This window comes from Apteryx rowi, unplaced genomic scaffold (assembly GCF_003343035.1).
Source record: "Apteryx rowi isolate R43461 unplaced genomic scaffold, aptRow1 scaffold_466, whole genome shotgun sequence".
NCBI classification, from domain to species: Eukaryota; Metazoa; Chordata; class Aves; order Apterygiformes; family Apterygidae; genus Apteryx; species Apteryx rowi.
Window position 1 is genome coordinate 577086 of NW_020450723.1, and position 25055 is coordinate 602140.

Sequence of the window (25055 nt, forward strand, 5' to 3'; positions counted from 1 at the left end):
GTCACAGCACATGTTTCTTGAGGATCTGTACATGATAAATAAATGTCAGGCACAGTAAGTTAGCTCTGTCAAAAAGATTTTTTTCTTCTTTACTGGAGTGGCTTAAGAGGGTCACAAGTGAGAAAGCAACAGAAATAAGATTTTGTATTTTCTTGGCTCAAATGATAAAAACATAAACCACAGTACAACGCATACAACTTCAGATTTCAAGGAAAACTCCTTCAAGCTCAACAGCAGCTAGCAGCTTGTCTCTATTTGCCGTCACTCTAGATCAGAAGAGCCCACATGCTTTTTTTTTCTTTCCTGCCCCTTTCAGTTACACTTGAGCTCTTTGACTGAAAAGGTCTGGAACAGATTAAAAGTCCGACCACAAAATAAAGAGCCTTGGCATGTACTCAAGCCTGTCTGGGATACACATACACAGTGGGCCCAAAAAGGGAAGCTATGCAGCAAGAAACCCTTATGCAGTCTTTTGGACATTTCTAACTTCTTTCAGTTTAACTGCACAGCCTTAACATTTCATGGACCTTCAGTATACACAAGACAAGTAGCTTTTACTCTTATAGTTAGACGTACTATTTACAGGAGTACAAAACAGCTCTAAGAAATAAGATTCATCTCACTCATGACCTTTGTCAATTAAAGCCTTTTCCACACTCCTTTTTAGTTGCAGCTGGCCTATCCAGCTCTTGTCATTCTAAACTCTAAAGTAATACAAAGAAAAGCAATATACATTTACTGCAAGATTACTTAAGCAAATATAATTGGCCTGCCTCTTTTCACTGCAAAAGGCAACACTGATTTTCAAAATGACTGCTTCCTTTTAAGCCTTATTCACATATTCAGCAATTGTGAAGCTGCAAATTACCCCCACACTCCTCCCGCAATACACAAACAGGTCTGCAACCTGCAGGTGGGTGTCAAAGCCAACATGGACATCTGCCAAAGCTGACAATCATCAATACATATATATGCCCCACCTTTGGGCTCAAGTTGCACAGTGGTTCAACCTGTCTACAAACTAGTGAGCAGTTTATAAACAGCGTGACAATCCAGTGTTTTCCATAAGAGCAAACGGATGTTTAATGTAAGCACTTAAGCCTACAAAACAAAAACACTGAAAATTCTAACAGCCATTTCAGAAAAACAAACCAGAACAGTGACTGTTGAGTTTTGCAGCTCTGTGTTTATATGGCATTCTTGGAGTTAATGCCTCTCCCAAAAGGGGCCCACAGTTGTTGTTAGGTCAACCCCTGTAAAGCTTCAAAGGCTTTGTATCCCCTCAGCCTGACCTACTCAGTGATCTGCACACTGTTTTCATTTAGTTGCACCAAGTCCAAAACTAAAGCTTGAAAACCACAATGATTTTTTTTTACCCCTGTTTTTTCCATAACTATGGAAAAATAACTAAAATCCAAACGAGTTGAAAATAGTAAGTTATTGGGAAAACAGATCAAGAACAAATTAATACATCTAATAAAGTTTACACACACAGCTCATGACTTCTTACAAAAATAGAGTAGCAATTCCACCTTAAATACATAAGAACAATCACTTGGACGATCTAAGGAGCTTATTTAAATGTCTCTTAACAATATTATATTCTATTGCTATTTGTATCAATAGTGGCAGTACTTTATTGCAAAGTTTGCAACTCTGCTTTTAGCGTAGAGAAACATTGCCAGAACATTAGTGTAGAAAAACATTGCCAGAAACCTGAAGTATCAGTTCTATTGCATTAAATATTTATATCTAGATCTTATGATCCCTAATTTAAGTGACTATTTCTATTTTTAATGTTACATAGTCTAATTAATAATCTTTACCCCTCAAGAGAAGATTAAGGTAGAAACAACAGAACTAAATGTTTCTCTCCATATTGTTTAAAACGGAAATTTTTTTCATGATCATCACTGTGACAAGCTGGAATTATAAGCTGGTATATGTTTTAAGTGTATTTAAAAAGCATAAAAAACATAAATTGTTATTGGACAATGACCTCTTTAGAATAGCACAAAGGAAAGTAATTATTTATTTGGGAATTAAAAGGCTTTTCTGGCGTAAAATTTTGCAAGTTTAAGGGAGCTTGGACAAAATTGTCTCAGACAAGTTGTTCCTGAATTACACCAAGTTTGGGAACCGTATGGATCATATGGCAAAATCCCAACCCCTAGCATTAGAACCTTTGGCGACATATACTCCTACAGGATATATGCTAATCCTTCAGGAAAAAAAAAGAAAAAGAAGATTTAAATAAGATTGCTATGATTCAAACTAAAATATATTTTAATCTTATTTAATCTTATTACAAAAAGTTTCCAAAATATGTCTGCAAAATGAAAGCTGCTAAGTGAACTGAAGCGGATCAAAAATTCTGAAGCGAGATGAACTTTTACCAAAGCGTGGGTCAAGCCTTGGGTCTAGCCAAGATGTGGTCTTGTTCTTATGGTTTATGTAGTAAATTTCTCCATCCTGGGTCATAGCTTGTTCCCATCCATCGGGGAGTGGGCCTGCAATATAGAAGGAAGGAATTCATGGCGCGCTCTTGTTTGCTCCAGCTGAAAATTGATCTAAAAAAAATTCCAACATTTTACATATATAACAGTACATGAAACAAGAGAGTTTCAAGCTCATGTCTAACATTTCTGGGATAAGGGCAAAGAAGTGGCAGGTGGGAAATCAAAGAATAGAAAGCACTTCTATCATTTTTATTTAGGATTTGGAGTTCAATTTTGAAGAAGCTGTTCGCATCCTTTTATATACTTCTGACACTTCCTTTTGCTATAGCCGTATAGTACAAAACCAGCAATAAATCAAGCCTGCCAGAATGAAGCCAGCATGAGCACCAGAAAAAAGAATAAGAATAGTCTACCTTTCATGGAAAAGTTCATCTAGTGAGTAAAGGCCAACAGCAGCAGCAGCAAGATAACATGACAAGATTCTAAAATTATACTTTGCTCTTCCATAAGCAATTAAAAAAAGTCATGACTTATTTTCCCCTTTCCTCATACTGTAACTTGTTGTGAAAGCATTAAAGGCTGCAGCAAACACAAAAACACAAACCTGAAGAGCTGGAGACAAAAAAGCAAATGGAAAAGAAAAGGTCAAAAAACAGCAGGAATAGACAGAAAGACAAAGCACGAGGAACAGCAGTGCTACACCTCTATGAGCAGGAAGGCACATTCATGGAAACCTACATTTAGGAAATGGTAAAGGGAGACAGGTGCTGGTGTTTTGCAGTCCAGTTAACACCTGAATACAGAGTATTGAGGGGTTTCTCTTATGTTCCAAACTGCAGCTTCCGAGAAAACAGCCTTCACTTTGATACAGTCTGCGAACCACTCATTCTCATGTATTTAAGATCATGTACATTCATCTGTATTTTGCTTAGTCTGAAAGCTATTCTCCAAGTTGGGTTCATTTCCTTTTATCTGGCAGGTGCTTTATAAATGCATGTTTTAGATTCTTAGATCTATCATGTAGATAAGGACTTAAAAAATTATCTAAATTGGATACAGGAAAATCTTATCCTTATTTCTTTAGACTTAAATACAATCTTAAGATGATATATCAAAAGATCCACTACAAATGTTAAGAATGTAAAAGAAATTAGAACAGGATCTGCTCCAGAAAGCAGGTTAACCTTTCTTACTGTTCTTCCTTGGTGTAATACAATAAAACACTAGTAACAGCCATCTGGCTATCAGACTTTGACTAACAGACCATTCTGTATAATGCAAGGTGCATTATGTTAAGTATGCACAGTCATTAAAATTTCACACCTGAGATTCAGATATACACACAAAAATTCAAATAAATGCCTGAAGTATCTACTATATCAGTGTTAAAGCACACTAATTCTTTCCCTCTCAGTTTGTTCTGAAGTCATGCTACTATTGAAGATCTCCATTGTTTAAAAGCCATTAGGGGGAAAAAATAGATTTGTTTGCTTAATCTCAAACTATGTTCTCAGGGGAATGTCAAAAAGAGTAAAATAACCATTAGATTGCATTCCAGTAATATCCTAAAGCACAATCTGAATTTCTTACTCTAGTATTTGGCCCAAGAAGATGCTCTGCAAACTGTATTTCTAACCTATACTTTTTCATTCTGGCCCAGAAAGCTATGCCTTTCTCAATCAAAGTCACCATTCCATCGTACAAGTTGATACAAGTTTTCAAGTGAGGACAAACAGTGATCTAACAACTGGACACCTCCTTCCTACACTCAGTACTCACAAGCTTTTGCATACAAGTAACAAAAGTACCTTGGCTTTTATCAGGGGCTAGTAAACAGGATGGGCAAGAAAGGATGAAAACACTGGAAAACATTCATAAATCTTAAAATATCCATAGCATAATAGGACACCTACGCAGAATTTAAAGTTCAAGTTCAAAGAACCTTGTATGTTGTGGTCATACCCAAAAGACCAGCCAGCTAATCATCCAGATGCTATTTTATAAAACTGAGGCACTTCCCCCAAATCATCCCAGTGTAGAACCCAACAAAGAACCAAACAGGTCCTTCAGGTGTTAAGCCAAAATCCTTGCCACATAGACAGACCTTCTCACTACCATCCCCCCCAGAGTCCTTCAAATCCGCATATCCCTAGGAAATGAAGCTCAGTGAGAAAAATCTCTTCTGAACTCCAAAGCTGAAAGAACAGCTGGCTCTAGGAAAAACAAAACTAGCCTTGGGGTGCCAGTCCTGCTGAACATCGAGTGAAGTGTATACTGGTCTAGCATGTTCCTTTGTAGTAAATAAGAACAAAATGCCTTTGAAGCAGAATGCCAGGAGTTGTTCAGTCCACCTACCTTTCAGAAGAATACTGCTTATTAGATTCAATGATCTAAAGAGTATTAGCTTACTAGATCCAAACCTGGGCAGGGTTCCATTTCTAAATAAAATACAACAGCTGTGGACAGGACAGTAAAGGTGTCTCTGCTCACCTGGCTGCCACAGTAACGAGTCTTTCTCGCTAAGTGCCATCAACAGCTGCAGAAACAGACTTTCATCTTTAAAAATTTTTAGCATTAAACACTATGTTGCTTTCTTCCCTAGCCACTAAACCATTCTCATGTTTCTGCTGTTGTCCCTACACTTTGAAATGGTAGTTCCAAAATTGATTAGTATTAGTTTTCTGAGAGGTGGTGAAACCAATGACTACCAGTCTGATTTTGTAACTGGTTCTCTGACAAACTCTGTGTTAGAAGCAAGTAACAGAGGAATCATAAAAGACCACAGTGAAGGGTAGCAGAAACATTCACTCAAGAGCATCCAGGAAAATTTCTGTGCAATTGTATGTCCTCTTTCCCCAAAAGGGCTCAGTAAAAACTTAAGCTAATGCTGTTCCTAAGTAGCTTAAATTATATAAGCTCTGTATTGTTTCTTTTCAGATCTGCACACTAAAAATGTCTATAATTACTTTAACCCATGTTATATAAGAACAACCATGCTGGGTCCAACCAAGAGTCCATCTAGCCCAGGCATCAAGGTCACAATGATCACTGAGTATCATAAAAATGGCAGATGAGGACTGGATAGCATTTGCAGAAAGAGTGCCTCTCAGAGAAATATGTCCAATGCCAACAAAACATGCAATAATGCACTTTGAGCCAAGTTGACCTCACTACCAGAGAAACCCTGAGCTGCTGATTAGACTTATCGCAAGGAGGCTACAGTTGCTAAGTGTTAACCACACTCTGCACTAGGGGTTCTTAAGCCAGCAGCTACAAAAGGTCAAAAATGATACCTAAGAACAAGAAGCTGCAAGGACTGCTGCTGAATACACACTGGTTTCCCAAGCACCTACTGCCCAGCATGAGCAACAGCATCAGGAGCAGAGAACTGTGATGGACTTGAGTGAAGTCTTTTAACAACTGAAACAGACAGGGAGACTTATTTGTTTTGGATGCACAGATTTATTGCTGAGAGTTGATTGAAAGCAGCCTATTTAGTAACTGTCAGACTGTATAAACTTTTAGATAAAGCACTGAATGCCCAAACAGATTTAAAAAACAAACAAAAAAACCCCCAAAACACACAACGTGGCTCTAAGTACTCTCCTAGCCTCCAGATACCTCAGGTGATTTCCTGAGCCAGATTCTGTCCATTTAGCAAGCCACAAAGGATCTCTCTTTCAAGCACTCCTCCAGTCTCCCCTTGAACATTTGTAAACATGTAGCATCCACAATATCCTTGTGACAAGGTCTCCTACTAGCTCTGTTGGATGTCTCCTAGTTCAACCAGATACAATCACAGCTATAAACTTGCAATTCTGTGAAGCTACTTGTACAGGGAGAGAAGAGTCTTCCAGTTCACCTTGTCATTTACTATGGTATTTTTTAAGACATGGTTATCCAAAAATTAGATTCCAATTTCCAAATGTAAGCTATCTTTAGAGAAGTACTGATAAGACATATCTTTGTAACTAAACATTTATATAATGCTGTAACCCAACATAAATACATGTAATTTTAAAGGTGTGCACACGTGTCTCCATTTGGCAGGTGTCTCCCCTTTTGGCATTTTTTCACCTTTCAAAGATACCATTTTTGCCATGAAATGCACAATCTTGAACGCAAAGCAGAGCTCATTGCTGGCAGGTAGAAAGCAACAGAAAGAGTAACATTAAAGCAAAAATGTAACAAATTCAAGCTATGCTGGGATAACAAGGTAAATCTTAGAAATCCTTGTAATTTCTGATACATAAATGTAAAATAAATGTAAATAAAGCTGAGAAAAAGCAGAAGTTTGCCATACAGAAGATGAACAAAACTTACTTTATCGCTAGGTTAATGCATATTAGAGGATATTGTATTTAGCTATTGTATTTAGCTAGTAAGAGAACACGTATGAACAACCTAGGAAAAAATCAAATGGTGGTGAATTGGTAAACCTTACAACAAGACACACACACACACACACACACACACACAAGGCAGGGGAGTGGGGAATATTTGCTTTTGTAGTAAGAAATGAACATTACTGCCACGGAGATACTTAGAAACTTGAGTTTCACAACAGAGCATATGTGGTGTTGACTGCACCCAAGACAGAATTTGCAGTATGACAGGTTACACAGAGGAGAGAAAGCTGCATCTGAAGTAAGCAAGAATCTAAAGTGAAGAGCTAGAACACATTTTAGCTCTTGGCATATTCCTCCCTCCCCCCGAGGAAAAAAAAACTTTAGAGTTATGAACTACAGAGTGTTCATTTTCCTACCTACCTTTAACGTGACACTATAACCTACCTTAAGAGGTGCCCAAAATGACACAAAAGCTATGAATTTTCACCAAGAAGCCCAATTCAAAATTGCAATCTAAGGCAAGAGGAAAGTGCACAAAGATGGGGAATCTGCACCTAAGCTCATCAGCTCATGTCTATGTGCAAGCAGAAGAGGCTAAAAGGAGCAGTGCAGTCAAGCATGACTCAGAAGTTAAAACTATCTGGAGATGGGCAGCGTATTAACACACTTTTATTATCACTCTAATTATATAAGAAACAGATATTGTTTATTTTCAAATTGATAACTTCACCTCAGTAGGAATTGCATGGGACAGGTTCCTCAGTATAATGACCAACTTTATTACTACATATTTTCTTATTACTACATACTTTCTTAAAAAGAAGACAGAACAACTTTTTTTTCCTGTAACGCCATTAGGGAAAAATGATACAAAACACATTAAAAATAATCAGAGCAGCTGAAATTAAACTATATGTACTTGTTGCATACTTAGCAATAACAAGCTTGCTTTCTTTCCATTATTGACAGTAAGATACGCATATTTCCAATGATTTCATTTGATCCTATTTCACAGAAGATGATTAAACAGCAAATGTTATCCAAAAGAGTGTTGTGTTTCTCCTCATACATATGGCCCAAAACATTTCAGTTGATTACATGGAGCAAGTTCAGCAAGACTGAAACAAAAATATACCCCAAAAATAAAACAAAAAAGTCACTTTCCACACACCAATGCAATCCTATCAAGGATGTATGCTAAATCGCTCACTCACAAAATCATGCTGGAAAAAGATGAAGCTGTTTGGACACCTATTAATTTCCTTAAAGAAATGCAACTTGCAAAAAGATGTTCAGTGTTTCTATCTAGTTTTAGTTGCTTCAAGGGGTGGGATTTCTTAAGAAAAGCAACCTAAAAATCTCAACATCAGCCTAAACAATATTCCCCCATGCCAGTTTTGAACTTAGTTTTAAACCCTTTCTTTTGACTTGCCATCACCCTTACCACATATTTTGCTTTTGCTCTCTTCCTGCTTCCCCTGAACTCCATTTGTCATGTTTATCCAGAAGGGGATATTGCCTTCCATATGCAGATAGCAACTTTCCCAGATCTGTTCTATGCCTCCTTCTTCAGTTTGTTTTCCCATTCTTAGTTCTAGCTAATGGAAACCTCCTACGGCTTTTAAGACTGCTCCTAAAAATCTGTTCTTTGTTTATTTTATCACAGTGCAACTTTACTCAAAAGCCCCTAAAGGCAGTCTGTAATTATATACACTTGACTTGTACTAAAATTTGGATAGTAATTCCTGATTAAGAGCTACAATTAATGAGCACTGTATAAGAATGAACTGTGCAGAAAGAAATACATTCTCTCTCTTGTGGTATTTTGGATGCTTCTTTGCAAGTCAGTGACCTCCAGCTGTCACAATACTTTTTGTTTTTTTCCAATATCTTTCACGAAAGGCTCTCCAAGCATTAGGGCATGTTTCGTTGCTGACACCAGGAAACTTGTGACTTAAAATTTTCAACTTTATTTCTCAGTTCTTGGGGACAACTATCCAAATTAGAACTACTAGAATAGTCTTATACGATGCTAGCACTCAGATTTGAATTCCACTGTGCCCAGAGGATAATTATTTATTTGATTTTTCCATTTCTCTCACTGTTTAGGAAAGCCACCAAGGAAGCAAAAGTTACTGTAAACTCAGCAGTAAAAAGTAACAGAATCAGACATAAGAAGCTTTACTAAAAACAAATACGCAGTCCTAATTTGAATTTAGTACAAAACAGATATCAGGAATAGAATCATATACATATAAGATCATATATAATAAAAGCAGGTTCAATATTATTTACTTCAAAACAGACATTTGTTAAACAAAGGTAAGTTAAGAGATAGCAGGTGCATCCAAAGAGCCAGTTCTAAACCATATTACCTCAACTGATTTAAGCTAAAAAAAAAAAAAAAAAAAAAGTCACAGAAACACTTAACTATCAATGCACAGAGAAGTTTTGATTTCTTCATGCACTTTATCAAAGTCAAAGCACTGGGAAAAAACTTTACAAGACTTTCAATTCATCTTCAATACAAAATTATTTGTGCAATTAAACATAAACACTCAATGAACTTGTAACCAAATAAGTCTGTTCTCAGTCACAAGACAACCCACATAGATCTATTTCAACTCTATTGCATGAGCAGCAAGATCAGTGTAAGAGCACTTGATCACACTTGCATCAGTCAACTCCATTTAAACCCTTGATTTAAAAAAAAATTCTTGAGCAGTAATTCTTAGATTCTTTTTTCAGCTTTTTAGCCTCTTAAAACTGGTGTACTTATTTTTTTCTTGCTAAAGATTCTCCTTTGGGATAATACTTGTGATGATAGATTTTTTTTTCCAGGTACACACAGTGTATTTTACTTCACTATCAACATTTTTTCCCTATTAATCCTTAGTATAATGGAAAGTTTGAGGAGCCACCTTAAAACACAGAACCTATGTTGATATTCAAGCAATGAGCATCTAGTTTTAATCTTAATATGGAGATAAACCAAAGGCAAGGCAGACCAAGGGCATTGTCCCTTTCTCCCATTCCCTGTTCTTCAGAAGTGTTCCTGCAAAAATGTATCATCTCTAGTGCTGTAGGTTTCCAAGGATATATTTACAGGAAAAAAAAAAATTACATTTTTACATTACATAGTGAAAGCTTAATTGCTTTGAATCACGACTTCTTAAACTTGAACAGGACTCCTTCATTTGTTTCAGGATAATCCAGCCTCTTGGCCTAGCCAACAAAAAGTTGAGATACAGTTTGATCAGTCTCCCCTCTAATAGTCATGAACAGCACAGTTTGCTCACGCCTGCTGATCTTGTGGCATTGCCTGGCGGCATGTCAACTGCAGCACGAAACAAAACTTTCTAAATGCACAACAAAAAGCAGCACAAGAGAATAACCTTAGCAAAATACAGGAACAGCAGACATGCACAAAATAATGTGAGAAAATAAATAAAAAACGAACTTCAGTGGCAGACAAAAGGTAACAAAGCATAGGGAAGAGTGCAGCAGTCAAACTAGCATAGGACCAACTTTATCTACTTGTTCTCTGCACCATCAGGACAAGGGAGCTCTGAAAATATATAGCAGTTTTTGTAGTAAGAACAAGCATACTATACTGCTGTCTAGTGATGGCCCCTACAGACTATCTGAAAAAACAGTTCTATACTCCAGGAAAAGACATCTGACTTCCTCAGCTGGAGGAATAATTACCATGATACAGGATATTGGAAATGACAGGAGAGGAAGAGGAGAAAGACAAAACATCTCTGCTGCTAAACAAGACTTTTCCGGGTGTTTGCTACATTCACTCAGGGAAGACAGAAGAATGAGTTGTTTGTAACAAATGTGGGAGATGTAAAAGAATGCAAGAACACCAAATGTGGTAAGCAAGCAAGGGGAGGCAGAAGAACATTGCAAAAGCATGATAGCTTTAATGTGAAATAACAATAATTTAACATAAATCCTGTTTTTAATAAATTTAACAGCATTTTCAAGCCAGAAGAAATTAAGGTAGAACTTCACTTTCTTTAAATGTTTGAATCATCCATTTGGAGAAAAAAACAACAACAACAACAAAAAACAGAAAAGACCCCACAGAATTAAGCGATAGAGGATTATAATTGCTATACAGATTCTCATACCTCAAGCATGAGCCTCTTGCTTGCTGCAACAGGCTTTTCAAATTTAAAGTTTAAAATCAGGATAACTGGAAGGACAATTATGAGATTCGGACAGCCCCCCTTTCAGAATTTACAGAGATATTTCATTTGTATGATCTTTTTCATAAATATTGATTTTGCTTACCTGATGCTGAGTTCATGATGTTCTGCTGTACTGGAGGACTGGTGGGAGCTGTAACATTCATCTGGGAAAGCATGGCCTTCCTAGGATCTTGCCATGTTGTTGTCTGATCAATGTGACTAAGACAAAACAAAGCAAGAGTTAGGACAGTCATGTATTCACAACAGCAACCTGCTAGCACAGAAAGTTTAACAACAAAAGGTTAAGCCAGCAAACAGCAGCCACATTCAAATCCAAGTGCAAGATCTTTCTGGATTTTTTCCAAGCATTACTGTAGGTCAGATGCTCAAACTCTTACTCCAGTTGCCACCACTTTCACCACAAACAGCTGCACTGATTAGAGTTGGAGCAATGGTGAGATAAGGGTTGACATGAATATCAGAATCTAGGTCCTTGTGCCATAACTTATATCTATGAAGTAGATAATCTCTTCCTTTTTCTCTTTGATTGGTTACTTGTCATTTTTAAACATGACTTCCGAATCTTTCAGACCAAGCCAGTTATGTCTGGAATCTCAAGCAGAGTCAAGTAACTTGGCACGAGGAGCTCATGACCAGCACCTCGGCAGCTGTGAGGAGCTGATTAGCAAGTAATCAGCAATCTTCCCCAACTTTCTGCGCATACACCACATTCTCGGGATGGAACACTTGAGGGCCTACTCCCCTCGCCACTGACAACTGAGCAGCATTTCTGTGGTAATTTAAGTCACCAGCCACACTAGAGCAATAACAAAAAAAAAAGTGATGTTCAGATGCCTTTCAGTTTAACATGAAAAGATGAGGACAGTTGGATTGCTAAGTATCTCAACTAGCCCTCTGCAGAATCTAATGACAAAACTTTTGGAGTTTACATTTGATCTACTTTGAGAAACTGGTAAATATACTCAATATTGTCATTCACAAAATTACTCAAGTCAACCAAAAAATAAAATGTAACGAAAGATTACTTTGCTTTATGAGTATGTACTTATCGTGCTTTGCGAACAAGTAACAAATGCAGGTTATTCCTCAACAAGTATCATGATATCTTGATACCATAAGTCAAGATTGCTCTGAAAAGCGCATATAGACAAAAATAAAACTACTAATACACACTAAGCTTTGACAGTAAGGCTTGTTATCAATTCAATTAGAATTGGTATAAATTAGAGCTGATATTCAAATAGAATTGTTATTATTCAAAATACAACACAACATTAACTTGGTACCATTCTTTCCTTATACTAATCATTCTTAGTTATGTTTTTCTGCATTACATGGAATGCCCATTTCCATTTCTTTCAGCAAAACTTGTATTTAATGCTGGAATATAAATTATGCTGGTGATCTGAGTTCAAAAATAGGTACTCCAATTCACACCTCTGCCTTCTACCTGTGTTTTATGTTCTGTTGTGTGTGTATCCTGGTGGATCAACGTGAATTCATATTGAAATAGCAATCTGCCTGTAAATTTTCCAACTTTGTGTTAGGATTCAATAATTGTGCAGCAACTGTTCCTTTGAAACATGTTACTTCAGACATTCAAAAGGGGTAGATAATTTAAATTTGGTCACATTCAGCACAGATACTCTGGGGACATCAACATCTGACCTCGTCACCCTGCTCTCCACTGACTAGAAAAGAGCTTAAATAAGCACTGCTAGGACATAATTCATCCAGCCAGTTTTAGGAACGTATTCAAGCCTGAGGTGAAGCAGGCTCCAGGAGTGCCTATTTTCTCCATTGACTCTAAAGGGAACCTAAGGTAACTAGGTCAAATACACTGACATTAGAACAGATGATTCCCAGACTTTGTTTATGTATATGCATGACCACTGCACCCAGGAGCTCTGGTCATAAATTAAGACCTCATCCTAGGTCGAACCGGACAAACAAACCAGAATATTGTTTCCTCCCTGCCTCTATGCCTAGAAATTTACTAAGGAAATCCTTGACTCTGATTGATCAAAATATGCTCCACTGCATTACTAAGTGCTTTCTAATTTCTTCCTTCATGTTCAGAAAATTGACTTTTCAAAAATAAGAACTTCTGGACATAGTTCATTATTTCAAAGACATGAAAATGAACAAACACAATTTCAGAAGATCATAAAATGGGACATTACTCAAACTGCTCACGTAGAATTATTTATTGCATTCAAATCATTAAAGGGTCTTTCTGTTATAAGCTGGAAAGTATCATGAGTGGCTTCAAAGATGAAGTTTTATTTCAACATATGTAACTTTCTCCCTCCATGTATTTTAACCTCTCTATACACACATACAAACAATTTCAGGCCAAAAAGTTACAGACATACTCTAAAAGGTTTACAAAGTAGGTGAGAATGTCATTTGTATTAAAATATAAGAGTCAACAAAGCCCTACTTTGCCTCCATGTGGCAACTACTGGCAGTTTTCCCCAGTGCATAGAAACCCCCTTATCACTGCAGCACCAATTAAAACGGTATCACTGCCACGTTAGCTTCCATGATAGAGCTCATTTAATACAGGCAATACTAAGTACACTTGCATCTTTGATTGTATATGTTTTCCAACATGCAGCTCCATTGAGAAGCATGTATCAAGTGCAGCAAGACTTCTCTATTTCCTTTTTAGCCTATTTATTAATGTAACAGGGCACGATATAATGAAGACTGACCTATAGTCCTCTACGCACTGGATTATACATACACCTTCATACTGTAAAATGTTTTTTTCCCCCTTTTCCTGCTAGTCAATTCTTCAAAGCAATGAAAGCAGGTGAAGATAATACAGATGTAAAAACACTGCAGCACTGTAATGCTTCACAGACTGTGTTTAAATTACAGTACCAGCATGTGCCACTCCTCCCCTGTATCTCCCATTTGTTAAGTGTGCTTAACTCGGTTCTGGGAACAGTGGAAACTGTGGGAAAATACCACTTCATCCAAGATTACACATTTGTTTATTTCCATTTAACTCCCATAAAGATACATGCAATATACATTTATAAAACATATGCCTATAAGGTACATTTTATTTTATAGCTTTCATTATGTTATCACTATTTAAGCGTTGAGTAAAAAGGAAAAGGAAAAAAGTTGTCTCGCTGCATTACAGAATCATATTTGCAGAGTGAACTATGGGAACAGACAAAAAACCCCACCAACTCTCCAAAACAAACCTGAATATTGGATAGATGAACGGACCATGGAATAAGCAATTTCAAAAGTACAGCAAATTTTGTGCACAAGGGCAGCATTATCGATTCCTCAAGACTGCTCAAGCGTACCATGCGGATGATGATTAATGTTCGTGTGGAGTTACAAACACGGTTAGCTATTTCAGCCAGCAGCTCCCAACACTTCTCTAGCTGAGCATCACTTGAGAAAAGCCAGCACGGTCCTTCCATCACCAAAACTCCCCAACCAGTGTTTCTCTTCAAACAAAGAGCCACAGAGGAAGTAAGTCTCAAAGTAAGCTGATTACATTAAAATCATACTAATCATAAGGATGATTCAATATAAGGCAACCCTTTGTCCTCTCCCTCTCAGTTCTCTGCTCCTGACCTACATTTCAATTTCCCTCCACCTTCACTCAAAACCCTTCTCTTTCACCTCCTTCAAACCATACTCCTTGCATAAACTGCTTTTCCTCATCTCCCTGGTCTATATCCTGAGTATTTTGGAAGGGAAACAAAGATAAAAAGACAGACAAAAAAAAAAACCCAAAACACAAACGTATCAGTTCTTTTTTACAACTTTGAAACCATGCTAATCAACTTAAGGAAAGCAACACAAGCAGTCATTTAATGGATGAATTTTTAAAATAAATTATAGTACTAAACTAATGAATACAGCTCTTAACTTTGTTCAATATCTGCAGCATTTGCAACAGGGTAACTAATTTATGTTATAAACAATATGTATTTCTCATTATCTATGTAGGTATGGAAACAGGACATTCTCTGAAGGTAAAGATCTTTCCATTTGTTTTGAATAGCAGCACAGAAAAGGTCTATACAGACACAACCAGACCTCTGGCACCAACACTACATTATCTATTCCTGCACTAAACAGATTTTTTCCATAGCAGCTCCATTACATGCCAACTGCTCCAATCCTCACATTCAATATTTTGTATTTCTTACATGATCTGAGCCACATTTTGATAAAGCACTACTGCTGCCCACAAAAATGTTTAAAATATTAAGAACTGATAACATATCAACAAAAACCATAAATCAACCCCTACACTTTGTATACTACCATTAACTTAAACTTAAATTCTGCCTACCCATGAACTAGAATTACAGCTCTGTACTGTGAGTACAGAACAAAAGGAGTAAACAATCTTGGAATTAAATCAGCATCTCTAGTATATCAAGGAATGTAAAAATATTCTACTTCATAGAATAAATTCTCAAACGCAGGATCTAGCTATCTGACACTATGCATAGCTCTAAATCTTCATTTATGTTCAGATGAAGCAAATCCTTGTCAGTTCCTTCAACTGACATAGGAACTGATGAAACCAATCTACATTGTACCCTAAATGTAGGTCTATGAATAACGGGCCTTAGAAAAATAAAGCAAAAACACTATCACGTGCAAACTATGTGTTAGCAAAATTATGTCGACTCTGATATTGAGAAGAATGACTGTTCTAAGATTCCCCAAATCAAAAAAGCACTTTCAAAAAGCTACACATTACAAAGAATCAATTTGCTTTCTTCCTGATTTTGCAATGTAATCTATCACTTGAAGTATTTACCTATTGACAAAAAACAATTAAAAAAAAAAAGATGTTTTCATGTTATGCACAAAAAGACCATTATGACAGTTAAGAATTAGAATTTCTAATTGAAAGAAATATTTTTTGGCATTAATGCAACATATCATATGCCAGAAGATTTGTCAAACTAAATTTCTAACCGAAATTTAAATAGGTATCAAAAAATATATATGTCCACCCAAAACCAGGGAGTAACAGACTAATACAATAAAACCATTCCTACAATCTGTGAACTTATGTGCCTTCATGCTAGGTGTAACATGAACTGTAACATTGAACGCCATGTCAGAAACAGACTAACACAAAAGGACACACAAAAAATTACTTAAATCCTTCAACAGAGGCTTTAGGAGGTACATATCCGGCTGATATATGCAACCAGTCATCAACTATGAATGTTATTTAAGGGCCCATCAGTTTTGATATTGTGTAGTATTGCAACTATAATGTTCCTGTTTGTGGATACTCTTCTCAAAGTATGTTAAGGACTTCACTCAATATAATTCTCACTTATTACAAAAATGTGCTTCTTTCTTCCTTTCTTTTGCCCTAATTAGCATAAAGGCATTTTATATATGGTGCTCACAAAAGTAGTCTTGGTGTAAGCCTCACCCAGAACTTCAGTTCTTCTGCAATATGATTTGGATTGAGAACTTTCCTTTCACAAGAAAGGATCCTATCTGAAAAGATAAAATATTACTAACTTCATCAGGTCAGAAATAGTCAGATCATTATATTAAATTGTGAGATAGAAGTGTGTCTGTAGGGAGAAAAGCAAAGAACAATGTACAGATATCTTAATTTTAGGTACTAGGTTAATATACTATACGAAATCTCTGCAGCAGCAAAAACTGAACTGGTCTGCATGATCTAAACATAAAAGGAGACAAACAAGGCAGAATAAATCATTCTTCACTTCTCTCTGCAGTTTGGACATGATTCTGCGTAAAAGGCCATTCCAGAACAAATAGGCACAAAATTTCAGAAACTTTCCAAAAGAAAACTTGTATGAAGTATAAAAGTGTCCCCATAAGGAACTAGATTGGCCTTTCTTTCTCAGTACCCTGTAACAGTCACATGTCTTGCTATGTAGGCAAGCCTGAAATTTTATGTCTGGCTGAGAATATCTGCAGTCTCTAGTGGAGTTGACTACAACTTGGATTTCAATGTTTAGGTTTTTGGGGCTGTTTTAAGACTTCACTGGAAATCCTTTTTTATTAAAAACAAAACACAAATACACATAAACCACATCACAACAGACCTACCAAAAAACTGTTGTCATAGCTTGGCATCATGTACTTTTTTTTTTTTGGGTGGGAAAGCCTTTATGTAAAACAAGCAAGTGCACAAATGAAGTTAAACCTTACTATTTTTGACATTTGGTGTAAAATTTCAACTTTTCATTGGACTCTGAATGTGAACCTATGTGAATCTATGGTTCAACTTTACCCTAAACAACTGAGCTACAGATGCTATCTTTTCATATATTTTTTTTCTTTGTCTTCTCGACCAGCTTTTATGTTGCTGGTTTCCTCAATTTACATACTGCATAATATCTGGAAAGTTTTCCCCATTTATTTCTTTTTCTCTAAGAACCTTACAGACTAGACAACTCTGTCTATTCATAAATGCTATTACTGAATTATTTTAGACCTCTCACCAGTATGTTCTAAACCATTAGGACTGAATATATATAAACTGAAAGTTCGTTCTTCTGGTGGCACTAGGTGAAAATGAGCAAGTACTTTTGATCTTGACACTACCATAAATTCTCTCAGAGAACCAACTTCAGACTCGACTCTTTGCCAAATTTTCTGAAAACCTGTACTGTTTCTAGGCAGTTTAGGCAGGGCAAGATACCCACTGAAGCTAAGCTAGAAAGCAGAGAAGAAACCCAAATACCTACTACTTCAGAGAAAAAAAATCTAAGAGAGAATCGCGAATGTGGCAGTCTGACTGTAGGACAGTTGTGAAAGTGACAGTTTCTACTAACTCAAGAACAGAGCTAACCAAAAATTCCTCACAAGGGCAGTAACAGCTAGAAGGCCAAGATCAGCCTGCAAAGGTAGACGGGCTATGGGACCCCACAGATGAATTTTTCAAGGTTCGGTTTAGATATGGGACAGAAGAAAAAGTTTTAAGAGTATAATCAGCCTAGGCATGAGCTGCTTTTATTATGATTCTAAAAAACCTGGAGTGTAGCATGCAGAGATTCCTGGGTTTTGACTAATGATGCTGTTAGGGAGACTGCTAGATACAACGGAGTGGGTTCAGCTTTGCCTGAGGGCAGAAGTTGTGAAATTCTTTGTGCACCCTTTTTTCTATCCTATTCAGGGGGTTTCAAGAATTGGGAAAAAGATTAAAACATGAAACTAATTCTTCAACTATATCAGCATTTTTAATTACGGTTTGCTGACTTAAAAGTGGTATGGTTCCTTGCAAATGGTGTAACAGAAAGCTACAGATTTATATCTTAAGTAGCATTACAACATTGTTTCAGATGACACAAATGTTAACTCCAAGCAGCAACAATAAAGAGAAAAGCCTGAAGGGAAGTGAGACAGCTCTTTTGGCAATTCTCTATAGCCCCAATTCAGCACTTCATCAACACTTTCCTAAATTTGCACCACTGTTAAGCAAGGAGGTATGCTCAAGAGTTCAAGGTCCTTAAGGACTTTCCAGCTGTCTTTGTAAATAAAAATTCAACAAATGTAAACAAATGTAAACAAACACAACAAAAATAAGAGTTGTTGATCATCCAGCAATGAAAATTATTATTTGTAGAGAGAGATGGTATTCCACCTATTGGTTGGGAAAGCACTGTGCTTCCACTTCTCCTCTCTGTATTTAGTTGCAAGGTTTCTTTAGGTTTCAGCATTATTACACCCTAATATATATAAAAATACCCAGCAATAAAATTCAGAACCCCTTAATCTGACCTTCTCCCAAAAATGACAGAAAAATGCCCTAAAATTCTTACCACAGTTTCTCTTCAGCATAGTAATGCTTCCAGCCATGGCCTGTTTCAAAGAAACAGAAACATGGATAAAGTTTTCATATCCTTATATGGCTGCAGTACATAATATAGAGATATTTTTGTTTTTATTATATTCTTTTTTCCAGCTGACAGGTCTTTACACTTCCAGCCGAACAAAGTTCATGTTGGACTACTTGATTTACATGGTAGATGATGTCCTCACCAAACCATACCACAGTCATGCAATGACAGAGAGCATACTGGTGATATGATGATGCAGGCAGCCCTATCCTACTTTCAGCTTGCAAAAGCACATCCTAAATGCAATCATCAAGTGTGCAATCAAGTGTTGTGTCACAACTATGATTTCACTAACTTTGAGAAAGAACGCAAGCAGACTGTATTAGAAGAATGGTGAGCACAAAGATCCTGTTGACAGCTCCATCACCAGGTGGAAATAGAGCTCCTAAGAGCTCTATCCCCTCTGTTAATAAAAGTATCAGACACAACAGTGCCATATACTAAGTAAATATAGTCCCAGGCTGCAGATATTCAGCAAATGAATGGTTTGAATCTGAATTAGAATCAAGTAACAAGGAGAACAGGAGTCTTAAATGTCTCTGACAAGAGCCTAATTGGTGCAGAAATAGATTTTGCACAAAGTCCCTAATAGTCAGGTAAGTTCTTCTACAAACCCCCCTGGAATTTATTCCTAAAGTGGTTCCACTTTGCAATATGCTAAGAACTACAAGAAATTCCTCAAAGTATATCCCATAAAACCATGGACATGGCTACATGAAACACAGTGTTTTTACAGATACACAAAATACAACATTCAATATTATGGTATTCAAAGGCAGTCTTCATTAGCACTCACCTATATGCAGATAATCCACAATACAGATACATTAAGGAGTTAAAATTAAGCTTACTATTCTAATTATAAATATCTTGCTGTTTTGGGGTGGCAAAACAGTACCACCCTTCTTCAGAAAGTGCTCAAAAGGCCCCCACTGCAGAGAAGCAATGGCCAGTGGACGGTAGGCGGTCTAACTATTACACGCATAACTAATGAAAGAGCTGAAGGCATGAGATGTTCAAAGGTTTGCCAAGGTAGCCTCATTCTTATTACGACGTACTCTTAAAACAACTGTTACATGTCCAAGCAAAAATGGAAGTCATAACATGCTTAATTCTTTATTTATTATTTCTTTTTCTCCTGTTCCTCTTCCCACTCTGCACAGAAGACCTTCATCTAGAAAAACAGGGCTAGTATCACAGCACTTAAAATATTTCAAATTGATCCTCAAAAATATGACTCCCAGATTCCTATGTGGATTTCCAAATTAAAAAATATATATATATTCCTGAGTTTCAAAAAAGGAAATGAGGACATCTTTATTTCCAAGACCCCTTCTATCTCTTTGAGAACTATAAGAAACAGCAGTATTATACAAACTTAAAAAGGTCCTTAGTCTTATGTTTTTGTACGAGTTCACTCAGCACACTTAAAATTCATAGGTTTCTTTCTCCTTAATTTTAGATGAAGGAGACAAAGACAGCACTAAGGAGGGCAAATCTAAAGGAAGAACTGCCTCTGCTGCTATTTCAAGGGAAATTACTGGACTCTTCACTTCACAGACACTCTCCCATGCCCTTCCTTAGAAAGCGTGGAGAACACCTCCTCGAGATGCAACCATTTTGTCTTCTGTAGCAATAAAGATAGGATTAAACAAACACTAACTTTCACATTATTAAGGGAAGGGCAAACAATTTTCAGAAGTGATGGGCCATAGAATTCCTTATCACCTCCTTGTCCTTTTATCTCTGCGATTTTATCTCATTTCTCTCTCCCCAGTTAGCTCTTTAAAAGGAAACAAAGAAAGCAAGAGGAAAATCAAATGCTTTTTTGCATGAACAGAATCCAAGCAATTTTACGCCCCTTTCTGTACACCCTATTTTTGGTTGCCTGAAGCTTTCCAAGTCAGAGAGGCCTGCCTAAGCATGCTGCAATAAAAGCTGCTGTAGCCAGCTGCCTCAGTGTCTAAAGGGGGTTCCTAGCAATCCTGTTGAATAGCCCTGAGGCTAACCACCACCAAGGAAAACAAAATATTAAGATAAAGAGATTCTTTAGTTTGCTTCCTTATTGCTCTAAGTAGGAAGTCTCAGAGGGCAGTACTCAAGTGGTTGCTTGAGTTTTCAGACAATGATTGCTCCCACATGGCCTTGACAGGACGGGCTCCTATTCTAAGAAACCACTACATTGGATCTATTGCAAGTCAATGCATAGGTTTTTTTATTGCAAAGAATAAGTGAATCTGTTTTTCTTGCTACTAAAATTATTAATACTGACAACTATTTTTAATGTATGCTTCAGAACTCCTACTTTACACCTTAAACTGATCTGCTGTTTAGGCGTTCCCAATTTTAATCACACAAATAGCTTTATGCACCATCTTTTTCTCATCTGAGATCTTCAGGAAGGCTTAGCAAACAAGAACTCCCCTACTTCCTTGCTCCATACCTGTGTGTTTTGGCAAACCACATCCATCCATTTGGTACCCATTTAATCTTTTTTTTAAAAAACATTTTTCGAATTATTAAATATTTTTCCCCTTTTCACTTCCACTTCCTGTATTACAGGTTTTCTCCTCCCTTTTGGGACTCCTCCTTACTATCATCTCTCAGGTAGAGCTTGTTACATTTCCAATTTGGACAAATACCATGTGCTGCTGAGGTTGGAGACAATTATTCATGTCCATGAAGACTTTACAGACTGCCACAGAAAACAAAGAGGAAAATCTTCCAACAGCAAGTTGTTGCCTGAGTCGGTACTTATGAGCTATCTGCACAGCCAACTTGCAGGCAGTCCTGCATACTATATTTTTCACCATCAGATTATTCCTTTTCATCCCCCACACCTCAGCTCCCCGGGGACAGGTTTCTCAAGTTCCAGTGCACCAGAAGCAATAGATTTCTCAGCAACTGGATACAACATAGTGACTAAAGAATACGGTTTGAAAAGTTATTTTTATTTACTCATTTAACTTGGGCTAACAAAGACAAAGCAAAGCAAAAAGATGGAAAAATATTAAGCTTAGTTCACAAAGTTTAAAATGATAGCTATTATAAATAAATATATAATATACTTAAATATAATAATTATTATATTTATTCCAAAAAGTGACCTAATAAATGTCTTCAACCTGAAGAGTTTCAAATTCCAGGGTCTATATTTCCTCTTCACTAGTGACAAAGAGTTCAAACAGTATCAGTTAAAAAAAAAAAAAAAAAAAAAAAGAGCTCATGGTGTTAAATAAATAATGCAAGGTAAAACTAATTTAAAACTTGAAAAACCACTGAAGTCCATCTGTATATTCTATAAGAAATTTAGAAACAAAATTGTATTTTCATTTCAACTTTCAGAAACTAGCAAGTAGAAGTTTTCATTTGTTTTGTTCTTTAATCATGCATTTGGGGAAATGATAAAGAAATTTCAACTTTGACAGTGAAATCACCAGAAGCAAAACAAGAAACAAAAAATAAATACCCATGTATCCTCTAAGACTATTTACATCTTTACTGTAGTGCCTAATGTCTTCAAAAAAGAACTTACCTTTTAGTTTATTCCATGAAATAAACAATAAATACCAATACCTCAACTTTCATACATTTCATCTGCGGTAAGGACAGCCTTTGCTTTCTGATTATCTTTCGGTATAGAGAGAGAACTAAAAATAGTGTTTATGAATATTTTATGCACAGGTGTGTTCAAAAGCATATCATTTAAATTACCAACAGTTCTTAAAGTACAAGTTTCTTTTAGAAATACATAACTTAATTTTTGCCAAAATTAACAAATATCATGTTTTATCAATAATCTATATAGTCAAAATAATGCCTGTGTAAAATTTTTATTGCAGAAACACAATGAAGTGCCTATTTAGGAAATGTTTAACCCTGTCCTTAGAGGCAAAACAAAAAACGTGGATCTCCAACTTTCACTAAACTTCAGTGGGAGATTTGCAATGGGATTTATTTGCAATTTCTTCAACTTTTAAATAATTGAAAATTATCATCTTAACTTAGTACAAGTTAATTCCATACTTGGAATCCCTGCAACCTTCATCCACCACTTTCTAAAATTAGTATTCAACCATTGGAGGATGCGGGGGAGAGAGAATATTATTTCTGCTTATGGGCATACTTTACAAAAAAAAAAAAAGCACAAAATGTATGTCTAGGATTGGATTTAAAATATTTTTATTAATAACAGACCTCTCTGATGTAAGAAAAATATTAATACATCCACCCCACATAAGAGAGCACAATACAGGTAACACCATTTTTTGGTTTAACAAATTTGTGTGTGTTTTTTCAATGGTTAAAAACATCATTAGAATAAAGGTCCGCCTCCAGCATAGTCCCTCTCCATCTTCTAACAGTCCAGCTGAGCGACTTTCCCATCTGAAATTTTATGCTTAAATAGTTCGGGTTTTATTTTCCTCTTAGGAAGTGAGGCCAACTCTTGATGCAAGAGCTCATTTACAGTGTTTGCTGACCATTAGTCAGTGCTTCCCCATAACCCAACCCATCCCACCTATGCCAAATGCCCCCCGTTATCAAGTTCCAACTTCTCCCTTTTTGTCTGCAAAATTCAAGAGCTTGTTTAAAAATTCCCTTCTCAGTAGGGGAGCTTTTTAGATCAGGTTTAAGTCACCTTGAACTCTTGGACACACTGAGCTCCTTTAATCTCTTCTAAAATACGGGTTTTTCTCTAGCTAAAAGTGTTCTTATCACTATTCTCCAGGGCCACAATTGTCATGATTACGGGTTTTTTAGCCTCTTAGTTCAAATAAAATTGCAACTGAAAGCTGTAAAATTTATTTTGCTTCTGTTTGCTCAGTTTGGCTCATCCAGTAGCTAGCATGTAGAATTCCAGATACAAAACATATTTCTTCTATAACCTGTGCTTGGAAGCTATATCGCTGCTGATCTCAGAAGTGCCAATATAGACTAGCACTTATCAATCATTTCAACAGCTGAGTAATAGGACAGAACTTTTCTGCATTTTAAGCAGCAAATTTGAGCTCACAGTTAACAGAACGATATTCATCTCAATTCCACGTCAGCTTCTCACAGAGAAAGCCGCTATAAAGGTCCACCCGATATACACCTGCCAGGACAAGCAGTGTGAACAGCAAACAAATGCATGATTACAACATGCTTCCACCACAGAAACTCATTGCCACAGCAAACTTCAGATGTCAGAAGTATAAATGGGCTAAGAAGGACTACATGTATTAATGGAGAATATGTCCACTGTTGGTCTTTTAACTTAGTAATCTAAATTACCATCTAGATTGCAATTTCCAGACCAGAAGGTCCTAAACCACTACTTGCAAGCAAAAAGGAGGATATATAGGGAGGGGAATGATATCCCTTGTCTTCTTTTTAAATTAATATTCCTCCAATGTCATCTACAATTAGTCTGTAAAAACCTAACCGAGCTAATATAGAGCTTTGCTGTGCACTGCTCCAGTGGTATTTTAACATTCTCACAAAATATCTGATCTGCATTTAGTGATTTAAACCAATTGCTTCTAGACACCATGTACTGAAAGCTTTTAAAACAGATATCATTTTCTCTCATCTAGTTTGTATTCAGAGTACAGAAGGAGGAAACAAACCATCCTACTCTTCAGCTCCCCATTTCTTCCTTTTGAACTGAGAGGCTTGAATAAATTGAAAAAGTAAACATTCACTCGGCTAATGCTTTCCAAGCTGTGGTTTAACACTTTATAGTTCCAGGTATTTATCTGGCAGCTTCCTTCCAGAATTTATCACTCTCTAAAAATTCAGAAGCAAACATGTACTGCTTAGTGTTATCTTTAAAATTTATCCAGTGATGATTTTGTATCATTATACAGATCAGAATTTTAAAACTAATTTCAAAGCCTTTTTGAAGTAAACTGTACATTTAAAAAAAAAAAAAACCTATTTCTAGCCACTATGTTCTAGATGTTGTTCTACAAACTAGCATATTATTATTATTCTAGTCATTTATTTTCAAAAGTTTATAATCTTTTAAGTACATTTTCAGAAATCTATTTCTTTGGAAAATTGGTAAGAAATTGTTATATTCAAATAAGCAATAAATGGGACTGCTAAGGATCTGAATATATCATGTTCTAGAAACTACAAGAAACCTACTTGTAT

The 25055-nt window shown here is 36.4% G+C and overlaps 1 protein-coding gene across 4 annotated transcripts in view; it reads right to left on the reverse strand.

The window, feature by feature from the left end:
* The window catches only part of YAP1 (Yes associated protein 1), an 89051-nt gene that overhangs the window by 33270 nt on the left and 30726 nt on the right, over positions 1 to 25055 (reverse strand). For all 4 annotated transcript variants that reach the window (XM_026077907.1, XM_026077905.1, XM_026077906.1 and 1 more), the window contains exons 2-3: positions 11111 to 11226; positions 2397 to 2510 (exon numbers count right to left, since the gene is read on the reverse strand). In XM_026077907.1, coding sequence (XP_025933692.1) covers positions 2397 to 2510; positions 11111 to 11226 — 230 coding nt within the window. The remainder of the gene's footprint in view (positions 1 to 2396; positions 2511 to 11110; positions 11227 to 25055) is intronic.